The sequence below is a fragment of the Vitis riparia genome, chromosome 11 (genome assembly GCF_004353265.1).
Source record: "Vitis riparia cultivar Riparia Gloire de Montpellier isolate 1030 chromosome 11, EGFV_Vit.rip_1.0, whole genome shotgun sequence".
Taxonomy (NCBI): Eukaryota; Viridiplantae; Streptophyta; class Magnoliopsida; order Vitales; family Vitaceae; genus Vitis; species Vitis riparia.
Window position 1 is genome coordinate 17,932,273 of NC_048441.1, and position 16,904 is coordinate 17,949,176.

The 16,904-nt window shown below is 37.9% G+C and overlaps 3 protein-coding genes across 3 annotated transcripts; 1 reads left to right on the forward strand and 2 right to left on the reverse strand.

The window, feature by feature from the left end:
- Positions 1-2,273: 2,273 nt before the first annotated feature.
- Positions 2,274-4,499, reverse strand: LOC117925448 (ectonucleotide pyrophosphatase/phosphodiesterase family member 3). The gene has a single exon (XM_034844455.1). It carries the CDS (start codon positions 4,228-4,230, stop codon positions 2,761-2,763), a length of 1,470 nt encoding a protein of 489 aa, XP_034700346.1. The 5' UTR covers positions 4,231-4,499; the 3' UTR covers positions 2,274-2,760.
- A 618-nt stretch (positions 4,500-5,117) lies between these two features.
- Positions 5,118-9,527, forward strand: LOC117925024 (enhanced ethylene response protein 5). Its single transcript, XM_034843823.1, has 12 exons — positions 5,118-5,504; positions 5,600-5,693; positions 5,792-5,881; positions 6,035-6,100; positions 6,298-6,387; positions 6,506-6,562; positions 7,112-7,173; positions 7,719-7,806; positions 8,522-8,598; positions 8,683-8,757; positions 8,850-8,955; positions 9,102-9,527. Exons 1-12 carry the CDS (start codon positions 5,200-5,202, stop codon positions 9,231-9,233), a joined length of 1,242 nt encoding a protein of 413 aa, XP_034699714.1. The 5' UTR covers positions 5,118-5,199; the 3' UTR covers positions 9,234-9,527.
- A 57-nt stretch (positions 9,528-9,584) lies between these two features.
- LOC117925023 (glycine dehydrogenase (decarboxylating), mitochondrial-like) lies at positions 9,585-15,833 on the reverse strand. Its single transcript, XM_034843822.1, has 15 exons — positions 14,475-15,833; positions 14,009-14,254; positions 13,847-13,924; positions 13,650-13,750; positions 13,376-13,571; positions 13,152-13,277; positions 12,801-12,986; positions 12,556-12,669; positions 12,037-12,189; positions 11,018-11,206; positions 10,658-10,735; positions 10,454-10,579; positions 10,274-10,372; positions 10,056-10,173; positions 9,585-9,925 (listed from the first exon to the last, which is right to left on the reverse strand). The coding sequence occupies exons 1-15, from the start codon at positions 15,705-15,707 to the stop codon at positions 9,828-9,830; spliced, it is 3,141 nt and encodes a 1,046-aa protein (XP_034699713.1). The 5' UTR covers positions 15,708-15,833; the 3' UTR covers positions 9,585-9,827.
- Between the last annotated feature and the right edge of the window lie 1,071 nt (positions 15,834-16,904).

Genomic DNA, 16,904 nt, shown 5'->3' on the forward strand with positions numbered 1-16,904 from the left:
GTGGGGATGTCGAGCCTTGAGCTCGTGTGTGGACCAGATCGTACAGAAAAAGGTCGGTAGGTGTGACTTTTCTAAGTTCAAAGAGGGAATTTAAGTAGTCAAACTCAAGCTTACAAAAACAAATTGTAAGTTGTACACAGCCTTTCCACTAAAAATAATCCTTTTATTTAAAAAAAAATAGAGATTATAATTTGGCAAATACTTTAAAAGGGATGTGAATTCAATTTTATTTATTTTTTATAAAAAAAAACATTACTTTTGAGGGAAAGTACTAGAAGACTAACCATTGGTGAGAGCATTTTCTTTATAAAAAAAGAAAATTTAAATCATATTTTAAAAATATATACTAATAATATAATTTAAAGTGTTGACTTGAAATTCGAAACCTTATAATCAAAATCCAAAACCCGAACCCTAAGCCTGAAATCTGAGACCTGAAACTCGAAATTATATGAATAAAACTCAAAACCTTGGATTTCATGGAATCAATTACAATATGACATACATATAATTTTGTCACATTAGTTTATACTTAATTTAAGTTTTATTTTTTATATATCTTCATATAATTTTATTTATATTTTAATCATATTTATTTATATATTTATGTTTTTATACTTTGATTCTATTTACTTATACTTCATTAAAAAAAAAAAAAAAAGAGACTATTTTAAACTATTTTGAAAAAGTGACCTAAAAAGAATTTGAAACCAAAAACTCAAAAGAGTTTACCAACCCAAATGGGGTGTGGTTTTTTGGATGCCGCCTTCATATGTGAATTTAACACGCTTTCCATGTTCTACTCAAAATTGGCCTTCCCCAATTTTGTTGTTATGCCCTTCTTCTAATGCTGTGGGGGAAGGCAAGTTGTAATTCTTTGCTTGTCTCCCAAGATACGTTTCTATTTTGAGTTTCATAGATGTCCTTTTTTCTGAGTGAAGAGAAGAGAAGAGAAATATAATTACTCTTTGATGGTGAGATTTCAGTATCCTGTCCCAATGGAGTGTTTCCAAGAATGTCTCCATGGTCAAAATGCTAATGAATACAATTCTTAAATGGAATTTTTTTTTTTTGAAATATTAGACTATGTTGGAACTACCCCCAAACTTTGTTTTGTTTTTGACAACATAAAAATATGAAAATATGAAATTATGTTTGCATTCTTGAGAAATAGACTATTTTTTGAAAATATATTTTAATTATTTTCTAAAAATTATTTCAAAAAATAATAGTACTAATATAAAAAATTATTGAAAATAAAACAATACATGTGAAAGCTATTTTTAAAAAAATATTTGAAAACATAAAGAAATACTTCAAAAACTACTTTAAAAATCATTCTTAAAAACCATTTTTGAGAATTACTTTTGAAGATATTACCCAACATGCCCTTACTCTTTTCCTAGTTTCATTAAACCAGAATGGGAGATATGCCTTCAACTAATAGGAAGATGACTCATTTCTCATTTGGACTAAGCATTCTGCCTAAAAGAATTTGTATATGATTTAAAGGGACAAACACCTCCATTAATACCAATCACACACATCTATAGAACTTGTAAATGAGATTAGATAATAGCTTTTAACTTCTAAGAAGTCAATTAAATTGTATCACAAGTGCGGCCAATTCATTATGTGGGATTTTCTTCAATATTATATGCATGCTATGTTTTAACCAAAACAAAACAAGAATTGATCATTTCAATCTCTGAATTCTTTCATAGGATGATAGGACAAAACTATGTATGACTTCATAGGCAGAACAAAATCCCTCCTTAGAAAATGAAGCTCCCAACACAATTTGAAGCAGGCGACTCTCCTTCCATGGAAGATGCAAATCCTAATTTTAACAATTTCAGAAATCTCCTCCTGTGCCGTAGGCAAGGAAGGATGACAAAAACTCATGGATGAGATCAAAATTTTCTGTCCCTTCATCAATACTAGATCTGAAAGAGACAGATTTCTTCCTACTATATTGGTGTTGCTATAACCTCCCTGAACATCATTCATAAGAGTGGCATGGGAAATCCTCACTAGGCAAAGATTATTGCCATAGAAAGGCGGTATGGGAGTGGATGCAACATATTCAAAGATTGAAAATAGAAGTTCCAGTCAGGTAGAATAAGAATCATGAAATCCCATATTCCCATCCTTGCAGTTTGGACAAGCATTCTCCCACTTCAAATTTCCTAACCCAACCTTTAGACCTACCCCTTGTCTTCCCTGGTACCAAATATTAGCGCTAAGAACACGAACTTAAAAAATGACAGATGAAACAAAAGAGCAATCTGATCATATATTACAATCACATCTCAGACGACATGTTTAATCTAGCACTGGAGTCAGTCATATGCATTTAAAACCCCAAAAGAAAAGAACACCAAAATGAGATAATCCATACATCAAAGATCTAACCACACATGCAGTCTCTGTGTCAGGAAAAGCATGATAACATTTTACATAGTCACAATTCTGATCCTGGGTTGGGATCTATTCTTACATGCGAGATCATGATAAATGAAAAGCTGGACCCAGGTAAACACAGGGAATACCATTATTAGTATAACTATGGACGATCAATAATTGATTTCATGGCATTTGTGAGGCAACTAACACTGCTACCTTTATGCGAAGTCTCGTTGTCTCCACAACTAAATGGAAAACAAATAATTGAGTAGACTGCATATGGCTTTGCAATAGATTCATCATGTTCATACTCAAGCAGCTGGCACCACTCAGGTAATGCCTGGAAGTTGGAATTTAGGGACTAGACAAAAGAATAGACTGTGGAAAGGATTGTGTCCCATTATTGGGAGCTCCCTGTATTTTGAGAATTGAAGTAACCAAGTTATATATCTGAACATTCTCAAAAGAAGGGATTTTCTGCCCCCTGGCGAACTCTGGACCATGGCCAATGAAGATGGTCCTCATTGAGAAAAATGCATTGTCATATCCATGTGCTCCTCCACATTCTTGCCTCTTCGATCTCTTCTGCTCCACCTTGAACCCCTCTTCAACCAATCCAATTATTGGAGGAATTCGTTCACTTGCCACATAATGGAGCCGACTAGGCAGCTCCTCCTTAAGAAACACCCTCAAATTCTTCCCATTGTCTACTTTTCCTGATTTCAATCCTTCATTCATCTTCGCAACAACATCTGATGGAGAGACCCCAGGGGGTGGGCGGATTGCAAGCAAAGGGGTATGCGACTGAACCCAATCCCCTGGAATTTCGATCCAAGGTGCCAAATCGTCGAGAAAGATCAGCTTTTTATCACAAGTACCAACCATCCCATGGTCACCCACCATAATTATAGTAACATCATCAAACACCCCTCTCTTTTCTAGACCTTGAATCAACCGTCCAATCATCCTATCAATTCTAGCAACCGCATCAGTGATTTCAGGATCATCAGGTCCAACCTGGTGACCTTGATGATCCGGGTCCTCAAAATACAGTGTCATAAAAACAGGAATTTCACTACTTGGAAGATCAAAATACCCCAAAACAGTATCAACCCGTTCCTCAAATGGAACTGAACCATTATAATTCCTACAGAATTTCAAAGGACAATTCCAGGAACCCTTCTTTACCTCAGAACCAGGCCAGAAATAGGTAGCAGCCTTGAGCCCATGATTAACCACGGTTTCCCACAATGGTTCACCCAACCACCACTTGGGCTCATGACTCGCCATAGTGAAGATCTCTCCAGTGTGCGGATCCGCAAACCTATTGTTGATTATACCATGATAAGCCGGGTACAAACCAGTAACAATCGAGTAATGATTCGGGAAAGTTAAAGTCGGGAACACCGGAATCAGACCGTGCTCGGCCTCAGTCCCGTTCTTAATCAAACGGCCGATGTTGGGCGTAGCGGTCTTGAACTGGTACCCGAATCGAAACCCATCAGACGAAATCAGAATAACCACCGGATGATGGAGCTTGGATAACGGCCGTGCCGTGGACTCGATGTGGGCGGTGGAGGGGGTCTGGGAACTGGGGGAGGAGAAGAATAGAAAGGCGAAGGCGCTGGCGGCGGCTAGAGCAATGCAGGTGATGAGGAGAAGGGAGATGAAGACGATGGTGGTGGTGGGTTTCTGGGGAGGCCCAGAGGAAGAATCAGTGTTGAAGGAGAGCAGAGCAGTGGATTGGTTCGGTGGGTCTTCTTCTTGGACTGGAATTGGCGTCGCCTTCGTCGCGTTCAAGATGGACAGTGAATCCGAACCCATGTGGTTTGCAGAGAGAAATTCTCCTTCGCCCCAGAAGGAGATTTCAATAATATGCGATCTGGGTCGTCTTTCGTTTTCGAAGATGAGGAGAGGATTGAGTGGAATTCAAGGGTTTAGGGTTGAGGTTGCAGCTATGGTTGAGACATTGCTGTCGATGGAAGACTTGGAAGCAGCTGAAACAAGAGAGTCCAAGATAGGCTGCTGTGGGGATCATTCCGCCCCACGTCTCATTTATCTACCAGATCTTCGATTGCATCCGACAGTGGTGATTGCAAAAATGGTCAGATCAAGGGTGTAAATAATTACTGGCTGGGGTTTGGCTCCCCTGCAATCCCTCTTGAGTTAGCCAGCCATCACCGTATAATTTAAAGAGATGTTCTGTGATGGTGACACGTGCTCATTTTGTCCGGTTGTAAATATTGCTGCATATGTTTATTGTAGAGGAACGAACCACCCAACTGGTTGTCCACTTGTCCTCGGTCAGTTCTGGTGGCCTTCGAACCAGGCGCACATACGAATAACTGCACGGATTTTCCTAATTTTTAATTTCTTTTACCCTTTTTTAATATAACATAAATCAATTCATTTTTTTTCTCTATAATAATAAATATTTTGTACAACTTTAAATTTAAACTTCAAAAAAGTAAAAAAATAAATAAATAAAAAAAATCCTTAACAAATGAAAATATTTCATTCGACAAATTCAAAATTTTGCAACGTTTAAAATAAATTTAGTACAGTTTTTTAATTATTTTTAATAATAAAATTTTGTTTTAAAACTTAAATGTAAAAAATATTTCTTCCTTCGATTTATCCTTAAAATACTTAAAACTAATAATTAAAAACATCCCAAATTTATTTTTGATTTGGGTTAGACGGCCAAAACGGCGTCGTTGAGATACTCAGAGGGCGTGTGCTGTGTTGGGAAGAAGGCAGAAGCAGAAGCAGAAGTAGAAGCTGCGAAGCACAATGGCGTATCTGAGCATGGGAGAAGCGCACAGGAGAATCACGGAGTATCTAAATCGCTTCTCCGACGCCGTTTTGACCCAGGACGGATCTTCTCTAAAGCAACTCCTCTCCATCTCCTCCAACTCTCCTCTTCTCCTCTCCCTCGCCGACGCTCTCAACCTCTTCCACGACTCCAATCGGCTGCTTAAGCAATCCGATCGCTTCTCTCAGATTTCCGAGATTGTCTCCCCCCTCTTTCGCTCTATCCAGAATTTCAGACTCGGCAACTTGCTCGATTCCTACAATGCGTTCGAAAAAGCCGCCAAGTACTTATCTTTCTTCAAAACCCTAATTTATTTATTTATTTATCTTTTTAAACTTCAGCGGTGATTTATTATGGATGTTGACGGTGGAATTGCAGTGCTTTCATTCAGGAGTTTCGGAATTGGGAGTCGGCGTGGGCGTTGGAGGCTTTGTATGTCATTGCTTACGAAATTAGGGTTCTTGCCGAGAGAGTAAGATCCATACTCCAATAATTGATGTATATAGAATTAGATTTCAATTCTTGTTTGAAATATTGTAAATTGAGGGGAATTGTGTCATGTAATTGTAGGCTGATAGAGAGTTGGCTTCAGTTGGGAAGACACCAGAGAAATTGAAGGGAGCTGGTTCATTCCTGATGAAAGTTTTTGGAGTGCTTGCTGTATGCTTCTATTCCCATTCCTCTCTTCAATTGTATTTCTTCCTGATATTGCCACCCTTGATAGTCTTTTGTTTGCTAGACTCCGATAGACTAATGGGCTGTCTGTGTAAATGCAAGTTTCTTGCTAACTGCTTTTGGTGGTAAACTTTGTAGGGGAAGGGCCCAAAACGTGTTGGAGCATTGTATGTGACTTGCCAATTATTCAAAATTTACTTCAAGGTAATAGTTTCCATTCTTTTTCTAATTAATAATAATTTCCACTTTGCTCATATTTAAATGTGTATACAAATATATAAGGCATCTTATATTCTTATGGCCAATGTATCATAGCAAAAATCTAGAGATGCAAATGATATACAGACTTTCCCTGAAATCCATGAATTGCAAGCAATCTAAGCAGCATGGTAATTTTGCAGCTTGGTACTGTTCATCTTTGCCGAAGTGTGATAAGAAGCATTGAAACTGCTCGAATATTTGATTTTGAGGAGTTTCCAATCAGAGATAAGGTAAAAATTGATTTTGATTACTAAAAAGATACAAGGTTTTCTTTCTTCCAATGAACTAAGATTTAGACTGATGCACTTTTTCCCGTATAGGAATTTACTCTCCAATGTTTTATCACAGGTCACATACATGTATTATACTGGTCGCTTGGAAGTTTTTAATGAAAACTTTCCTGCTGTAAGTAATTCAACATCTTAATTGTGTATTTGTTGCTTTTCTAGACGTTGATATATAACCTAATTTGACCAACTTACTATTTTGTTGCATAAGAAATATAGGGAATTGTATTCCTATTTCATGTTTATTTATCAATTTATTTTGTTGTTTTGTGTGCACAACTTCAAATCGGAATACAATTTACCTATTTCATGGTAATAAAATGTTTACTTCTGATTAAAAATAAAAATTCTTCAAATCAGATTACAATTTACAATTTTTTACTTGAGGTTAAGCTTGGAGTGGGTAGGACCCCCTAAAAAAAACCCCAATACAGACTCTGCACTCTAGCTTCCCAATAATTTTTTTATGTCCTCAGTAGAAACCATCATGAAATTGGGCACAACAATTAACTTGGTGTTATATGATATCATTGGATGCATCATATTGAATTCACCTGAATCCCAGATTTTTTAATGCCTCTAAAAACTCTGGAATAAAACTTTAGAGTAGAACTTGAGTTTCCTTTTTTCAGTCTATTATTTAGGTATCTATTTTTTATCTTTGCAGGCTGATCAGAAGTTATCTTATGCCTTAACGCATTGCAATCCGCATCGTGAAGCTAATATAAGGTTTGTTTCAGTTATGCTTGCGGCATATATTTTGCAGCTACATCCTACTGAAAATGGCAATTTAGGGTGGGGGTGGGGTGGAGGAGGTTTGGTTTGCTCTGTTGCAAGAAATGTAGGTAGGCTGACAATGACTGGGGGATATTATTCTAGTGATATATAGCAGCATTATTCATGTTTGATTAGCTAAACTTTTGTGAATACTAATTAGTTAGTTGCCAACCTTAGCCGTGTGTATGGATAGTTTTTGCTGTTTTGTTTAAAAAATTAGGTTTCAATGCCACCGCGCCCATCCCCAACCCCCTCCCCCCCACCTCCCCCTCTCCCCCCTGTATTTTTTAATAGGAAATTATGTTTTAACTTCTTTCTTATCTAAAAAAAAAAGCTTTTCAAATTTTTACTTCTTTTGATTAAATTTTTTCTCATTGTACTGCTAGATTATGCATCTGCATTCAGTGAGTATTTATTGTGATTATTTTCGTTATTGAGCATTGTGTAATTTACAATTCTTTGTTTTGTTTTTTTTCTCCCCTTGTTTTTGGGAATAGGATGATCCTGAAATATCTGATTCCTGTGAAGCTTTCAATAGGCATCTTGCCTAAAAATTGGCTCCTGGAGAAGTATAACCTGATTGAGGTATGGTTACCCTCAGTTTCACATATGCTTTAGGATGATTAATTGCTTTTCCATGGCTTTGATCTCAGAAATTCAAATTTTCCCCAGATTATTTATTAGATTGCTTGGAATCATGATAATATTGAACCAAAGATGGATACAAATATACTTCTGAGTGTATGTTGCGTCCCAAGTAGTTTGGATACAGGAATGTTAGTTCAATCGTAACTCAACAAGGTCTTGAATCATCACATTTGGGCTGCCTATGCTAGTTCCTTTTGTTATTCCTCTCTGTCAAGGCCTGTTTCCCCTGTTTGGTGGGAGTTTAAATGCTTGTAACGTAATTGTAGCTCCTAATACTGTGTAAGCATAAATAACATCATAATTCATGGATAACCTGTATGTATGCCTTCTTCAGAAGACATCTTTTTCCTTCTTGGTGAATTGATCAGTAGAATTGGGCATTATCAGCAGATTCTATATCCTATTATTGAGCTACTTGGCTGTAATGTTCCTGCATAAGTCATCAGTTTTATTGTAATATCTATTTTATCTACTATTGTTGCATTTTAGTGCCATTCTAGTTGTAGGAAGGTAAAAAGGCATTACCAAAAAATGTGGGAAGAGAGACAGAGAGATTCTCGAACTTTGTATATGCTTGCATATGGTAGTTGGGTCTTGCTGACAATTTTTGAATATCTTGGTGCATTCTTAAATTTTGGCTTTGGTTTTGCAGTACAGTAACATTGTACAAGCTCTAAAAAGGGGTGATCTGCGACTTCTTCGACATGCTCTCCAAGAGCATGAGGACCGGTATATTTACTTCTCACTTCTGTATATCAGAACCATTTAGCATTCAAAAAGTTATTCTGAAAATTGGGCTTCTTGTATTTTCAGGTTCTTAAGGTCTGGTGTTTATCTTGTCCTTGAGAAGCTAGAGCTCCAAGTTTACCAGAGATTGGTAAAGAAAATGTAAGTTCCAAATCTTCCAATATGAAATGACTATATCCAAATGAGAGTTTGCATAAAATATTTACCTTTGTATCATGGTGATGGGCATGCAGCTACTTCATCCAAAAGCAGAAGGACCCAAGCAAAGCACATCAGTTAAAGCTGGAAGTAATTGTTAAGGCATTGAAATGGCTTGAGATGGACATGGATGTGGATGAGGTATATGCGCTTTGCCTATTTCTTTCTCTTTTATTTTTGTTTAGGCAAGGCTAGTAGATTCAAGCCCACTCTCACTCTCCTCTCTCCTTCCAGTCGGCTGCTTCACCTGCCTGTCTATTTTATCCTATTTTTGTTTCCTTCTGCAGGTGGAGTGCATAATGTCCATTCTAATATACAAGAACCTTATGAAAGGGTACTTCGCTCACAAAAGTAAAGTAGTTGTTCTAAGCAAGCAAGATCCCTTCCCCAAATTAAATGGGAAGCCAGTCAATTCCTAGAGCTGGAGAGAAGATGTTTTTATGATTGACGATGTGTGAGTGTAACTGCAATCAGCAAAGTTAGTTGACAAATCCTTAGGAAAAAAAAAAACAGAGAAGGAGCAGGCCAAAAACAAAATGCCCAATTTCTTAGCAGACAAGGAAAATAATGGCCAAAATGCTGCTATCCTTGCACAAGCTTAATCATCAGAACACTAAAGAGAGTTTTATGTAATCTTCTTTAACTGCTATATTATCATTCAGAACCCTTACAGTTGTACGCTGCAATGAGTATAACCAGTTAATTTTGCTCCATCTCAATTTCACTCTCTGTATCACAATTTCACCTTATGCAATAAGCCTTTCAAGATCAAAAATAAAATCTATGTTCTTTTTTTTTCTTTTTTTCTGTTCATAACTTTGTAATGACACGGTTTCAATGGATAAGCAGTGAGAAGAGAAAAATGAAAGCTGGACGATGATGATGGAGCTGCCATCAGTAAAAGATGTGTTACTGAAGCAAGCAGCCCCTCTGGAATGTTACATGTACAATTTGAAAGGAGATCACTGCCTGTTTATGAGAAAAATGCCATATAAATGGGGAAAGTCAAAGGCCTATGATGTAGCTGCCGCCTTCTGTTCTTCCGCTGCCTGGGATGGTGAAAGAAGGGTACAAGTGAGGTTGCGGTCACCATACACATTGTCCACACGTCCTGGTTGATAAAACAAAATTTAAAAGTAAAGTCACTATCATCAACATATACCAGCACTCATTTCAGAGATATGGACAGCTGTGGGGAATTAGTATATTAGAACTGGAACCATTTGCAGAAGTGTGCATACCAGTTGAAGGCCAGAACTTGGCTGCTCGGAGCCAGGAAGCTGGAAAGGCTGCATATTCCCGTGAATACGGTTTTGTCCATGCATCCTGCATCAGGAGTGATTGTGGATGTGGAGCACCCTGCACACACAATTCTCAGTTAGATATCTGGAAGCCGTCCGAGAATTGAAGACGTTGTGGAACCCGTGAAGCGGTTAACAAACAATTTCATCTCTTTTACCTTGAGAACATTGTTGTTAGGATCAGCTTTCCCTTTCTCAATCTGAGCAATTTCCTCTCTGATGGATATCAGGGCATCACAAAATCTGTCTAACTCTGCCTGCAAAAAGAAGTTCAAACAATTCATTTACTTTAAACTGACAAAAAGAACGAGAAATAAAGAGAAGGTTATTATTTAAACCTTGCTTTCACTTTCAGTGGGTTCAATCATGAGTGTTCCTGGTACTGGCCAGGACATTGTTGGCCCATGGAACCCATAATCCATGAGACGTTTAGCAACATCTTCAGGCTCTATTCCAGCAGTATTCTGCAATAGTAATCATCCTCCGTTAGCCTGATTTTTTGCCTACAGCAAGCAATATGAGAAAAGTGTGGCATGAAGTACCTTGAAGCCCCTTAAATCAATTATGAATTCATGGGCAACCGTGCCATTGATGCCACGGAAAAGGATTGGGTAATGGTCCTGTAACACCCACAGTATATATAGTCAGACAAAAGCAATCTTATTCTCCCACTCCGTGAAGAAGAAAATCCTTGCAAACTTATTTTCATGTGGGAATTTTTGTCGCCTAGTAAATAGTCTGTCCATAAAAACTGTCCAGTATATATAATTTGCCATAAATGCTATATTTTTTAAAATGAAAACTTTAGAAGGTGATCCTAGATCTTGAACAAATCCCTGTTCAAAATTTGAAAGTGCGGTCCAAATAATTAGCAAAAGGATGATCAAGAATGATCTGTGGACCTCCAAGCGTTTGGCCATGTAGTTTGCTTTCAGGATCGCAATCTTTGAGGCTTCAGTGAGTCCCTTAGACCCCATCATGGCAATGTAGGTGTATGAAATCGGCAAAATAAGTGCAGAGCCCCAAGGTGCAGCAGAGATAGTACCCAGTGGCTGAGCATTTTCTGATGATGGTATGCCCCCTGTGGGAACCTTTAAGAAGTAGAGAAATTACAATAATTTAGTCTGTGGGCTAAGCACATATTCAACAAAAGGATCAGATATACTAGCTCCTTGACAGATACAATCTTGAAAGGTTGCTGAGAGAATTTACTAATGTACAAAAGAAAAATTTATCTATCATGTTTGCCTGCATTAAGGAGTGACAAACGAAGAAGCAATTACATTTTTGCAGTGAGATTATTCCTAATATCCCAAAAATATTTATCTTTTCCCTGTTTAATAGGTTGAAAATGACAAATCCAACAAAAAAAAAAAAAATACTGACCTGCACTTCATCAAGAACAAAAAGAGGAAGAGGAAAAACAATTAGCAAGTAACAGGTCTATGACAGGTGATTTAAGGCACATAGCCAACAATCCAATGCAATTATAGCCCAGGGCATCAAATGATACTCAAGAAGAAAAGAATGTCCTAGTGGTAATTCCCACCCATCCGTCTAAACCCGGACTTTGTAGAAGAATGGGATTGGAATATTTACCTCTGGTGTTTGGAATAGAATGCCATATATACAGTTTACAATCAAATGCAGAGTGAACGTCTGATGAAACCATGGAGGCAGCAACTTTACCAAAACAAAATAAGCAGTATCCAGATGCTTATATATGCAAGGGATGCATGCAATATCAGATAAAGAGGAGATAGAATCATCATTTAAAATTTTAAGTTTGAAGTTTAAACCATCAAAATCAATTTAGAGTCCATTTCTCTGAAAGTGAGTTTAGTGCATATATGGGAGAAGCATTTGATACAAATTCATCCCAAATGAGCAGAGTTTGGTTTATATGAAAAGTTTGTATTACCACAGGATGTGCTGGTAGAAATGGTGCCAAGTGTTTCTTCACACCAATGGGACCCATGCCTGGACCACCTCCACCATGGGGAATGCAAAATGTCTTATGAAGATTAAGATGGCAGACATCTGCTCCAATCCAACCTGGGCTTGTCAAACCAACCTGTAATGACAACAAATAATGTCAGTGTTAAAAATAAAGTTACAGGAAAAATGAGCAAAAATATGGTGATACACAGCAGAAATTGATACTCTGTATAATGCTTAAATTTCAGTGAAGCAAGGAACAGAATTTAAAATCTATTTTTAGAGAAGATTTACGGTTAAGAACGTGGAACTTTGTGACAATAGAAAAACAATAACTGAAAGCAAAAGTAATCTATGTTGACCTTTTTTTTTTTTTTTTTGATAGGTAAAAGCACAAAGATATATTAGAAGTAATCTATGTTGACCTATTAGCCCCACCCATTAGACTTCATTGTTAATTGCAGCATATAACATGAAATAACTCTGAGGAGGAAAAATAAACCTGTGCATTCATGTTAGCTCCATCCATGTAAACTTGACCCCCATTCTCATGAATTATCTTGCATATCTCATCAATACCTTCCTCGTAGACACCGTGGGTCGAAGGATAAGTGACCTGGCCATGGAGTCAGAATTTTTCAATAATTATACATTTAACTGATCTGCCATAGTGAGTTTCTTGTTATTTCTCCCTTTTCTAATCAAATGAAATCACCACTAGCAATTAAGCATTCAAGATATCCATACCATAAGAGCAGATAGATTGTCCCTATTTGCTTCAGCTGCCTTTCTTAACTCCTCGATGTTGATGTTGCCTTTGGCATCAGTTCCAACAGCAACAATTTTCATTCCACACATTGCTGCACTGGCAGGGTTGGTCCCGTGTGCAGAGACAGGTATAATGCACACGTTGCGGTGATGATCTCCTCTAGCCTGCAGTTTTTTGTTCAAAAAGGTAGACCGATGCCATCAGGTTGAGAATAAAAATTATGACAAAAAATAATAATAATAACAGAAAGCATTGTAAGGAGAGGGAAATGGGGAAGTAGTCATATCAGAAGATAAAATTATTTACAAATATGAAAAGAATCGGTCTACCAGATGGTAAGCACGGATAACCATTAGCCCAGCATACTCCCCTGCAGCACCAGCATTAGGTTGCAGAGAGAACGAGTCGAATCCAGTGATGGTACACAATAGTTCACCCAAATCATTGAACATCTCCTAAGAAAATGAAAATTTATGAGTGAATAGGTGAAGTCTGACCTTGGATTACTCTTATATGTGGATATAGAATCAGAATTTCAAGAAATTTAAGTTACCTGATACCCCTGGGCTTGGTCAATAGGAGCAAAAGGGTGGATGTTAGCAAAGCTAGGCCAAGTCACTGGCATCATCTCAGTTGTTGCATTCAATTTCATAGTACAAGATCCCAGAGGAATCATACTGTGGCATAAAGAGAGATCCTTCGCTTGCAATCTATGAATGTATCTGAGTAGCTCATGCTCCGTGTGGTACCTAATACAAGAAAATATGTTAGGGTAACAATAAGTGAAAAACCACCAATGCTTTGAATTGAAAGGGACAGGCCTTTACGAGTTGAAGATTGGATGAGTCAAATATGAACTTTCTCTTACAAGCCCAGGTGGGATCATGGTATCAACCTCTGGTGCAAGAGATGCAGCGGTGAAGGTCACCTAAAAAAGGGCAATAAAAACAGTTACAAAATTGAACTGGCATACAATGTAAAGAATCTCAAACATTTTCAGAAAAGGAGGGATATTGATTCTCACTGGCTTGCCACAAGAGAACACTTTGAAAAGCTTGTCCACATCCTCTAATGTTGTTGTCTCATCAAAAGAAACAGTTATCTGACAGGTCCAAATTCGAATCATATTTGACATATAGAAGAATAATAATTTACCAAACAAAATCAATCACTACAACAGACTCACAGTATTTGAGTCCAAAATCCGCAAATTCATTTCCTTCTTGTAAGCAGCATCAGCAATCGCCCTTGAATCAGAACACTTGATCTTCACAGTGTCAAAGAAGGGAATTCCCTGAGGATCCACTGTGCCAAGCTTCTTCAAACCATAAGCAAAAGTTGCTGCTAGACCATGAACCCTTTGTGCAATTGTCTTAAGGCCTTCTGGTCCATGATAAACCGCATACATAGCAGACATGTTTGCAAGCAATGCCTACAAATCAACAAAAGGCAGTTCTTCAAACAAAAGCATACCACAAAAGCTAACTCTGAAATTCCATTTCTTTACAAGGAAAACAAAGAATCTGAAAATAAGTCACAAGATTTGTTAGATGAGAAGTAACGTCTTTAGCTAGATCATTAAGGATGAACTAGGCAATTAAATTTGACCTATAAACCTGATATAAAGAAATTAAGGAAGTAACATAACAAACCTGAGCAGTGCAGATATTGCTGGTGGCTTTGTCCCTTCGGATATGTTGCTCCCTTGTCTGCATTGCCATTCGCAGAGCAGGCTTTCCACTCGAATCAATGCTGACGCCAATAATTCTTCCTGGCATCATCCTTTTGTACTCTTGGGAAGTAGCCAAGAATGCTGCATGAGGGCCCCCATACCCCATTGGAACACCAAACCTCTGAGCTGAGCCTACAACAATATCTGCCCCCAATTCACCTGGAGGCTTTAAAATTGTCAATGCTAAAAGATCCGATGCCATCACAACCTTAACCCCATTAGCATGTGCCTTCTTTATGAATTCCCCATAATCCAAAACCTCACCCTCAGTACCTGGATACTGAACCAGAACCCCACAAACATCACCAGATTTATAATCAAAATCTTTAAGATCCAAAGTAACTACTTTAAGACCAAACCCATCAGCTCTAGTCTTGCAAACATCAATTGTCTGAGGATGGCAGTTGTTGGCAATAAGAAATGTCTTCTTCTTCCCTTTCTGGATGTTATTACACATGGCCATTGCCTCAGCTGCCGCTGTCCCCTCATCAAGTAAAGAAGCATTAGACATGGGTAACCCAGTAAGATCTGAAACCATGGTCTGATAATTGAGCAAAGACTCAAGCCTCCCTTGCGATATCTCAGCTTGATAAGGCGTGTACTGAGTATACCAACCCGGGTTTTCCATAATGTTCCTCAAGATCACATGAGGCACAAGAGTTCCATAATAACCCATCCCTATAAAAGACTTGTAGACCTTATTCTTTGCTGCCAATTGGTTCATGTGCTCAATCATCTGGCTCTCCGTGAGCCCCTCATCCAACTTCGAAAATTTCATCGACCCAATCCGGATCGATTTGGGGACAGTGGCATCAATAAGAGCATCAAGACTCGAAAACCCACAAGTTTCAGCCATACTGGATTCTTCCTGTGGGGTTGCAGAGTTATGACGACGAGGGAAGGTGTCACTGGGCCTCAGCGACTCAACCGATATCGATCTGAGCTGCGACCCGACACCAGACCCAGTTGCATTTCTCACATTCGATCCCAATATCAAATGGGATCTCAACAGAGACATAGAAGAGACAGACCTGAAACTCGAAGAAGAGTCTACCAATGCAGGGGAAGAAGATGAGATGTGGAGATGCCGCTTCGACTCGGCCACGACCCGCCTGAGGATCGCCCTGTTCGCGAGCCGCCGAGCTCTTTCCATATCCAGAAAAGCAGAGGAATGCGATGAATCAAAAGAAATAAGAGAAAGATGAAGATTTCGCCCTTTTTATTGCATGGAAAATGGGGTTGGTGAAATGATTTTCTGGGCAAGGAGAAATTTTCGAATGAACTACCGAGATTCTCCGTTCTCTGTATACAAAGATTCTCCGTTTTCTCTGACGTGTCCCATTTAGTAGAACATAGTGGTAGGTATACTAAGAGAAAAACCAATCATACTACGCCACGTGGACATTTAAAGTAACATCGCTTTACATAATTACTCAGAATTTTTCCGTAAATTCTCAGAATTTTCTTTTAAAAAAAGGAATGTGATAAGAGGATTTATGCGTGCACAGACATTTGATGCTTTCGAGGTAGGTTGTACCAGAATCGTTGTATGCCTACGACACACATTTAACTCTTTCCATTATTAGAACATGTCACGGAGGAAAATCTCTTCCCTTCTTTCTTTCTTACTTCTTCTCTCTTTTTTTTTTTTTTTAAAGATTTATAAAATAAAAATAATTACATGAAGAAATGTTCTGTAAAAAAGTTTAATAAAAGTAAAAACAAAAAATATATTTATAATTGATTGACAGAAACACCAAAAAATATCGGTCCTAGGTCTTGACTTTAAATCCTGTCATGAAAATTCCTCAATTATAAAATTTAATAATAATATAACTAGTATTTTTAAAAAATGTTAAATTTGATCAAATTTATTAAAAACCATTTAATTAATTATTATCAAATTAAAAATTCCATGAAATTAATTATTTTTTAACTTCAACTTTTATTTTATGAGAGTTAAATTTTATAAAATACCTTGAGATTTTGGTGGCTTACCGCACCCACAGCCCGGGCCACGTGAGGGACAGCCTTTAACCTTTGACTGAAATCGTACAGTCATTTTCAGTGACATGCGCCGAATCTCTAGATACACGCATCCTCGAGAGGAGTAGAAAATTAAGAGGCATGGAATTCCGTGGTAGCGAGAAAATGTCGGCACGTTGCTCCCATCCATCCAACCCCTAGTTTGGCACATATTTAGATTTAGATTACCTAATGTCGTTGGATGAGTCGTCTATTAATTATGGTTGGAAAAAAAGTAGAGTAGATGCCAAGTATCTTTGGGTGTCACTTTTGAGTATATTCCACTGTAGACTTGTCTTAGTGGGTCATACACCACCCACCTTTC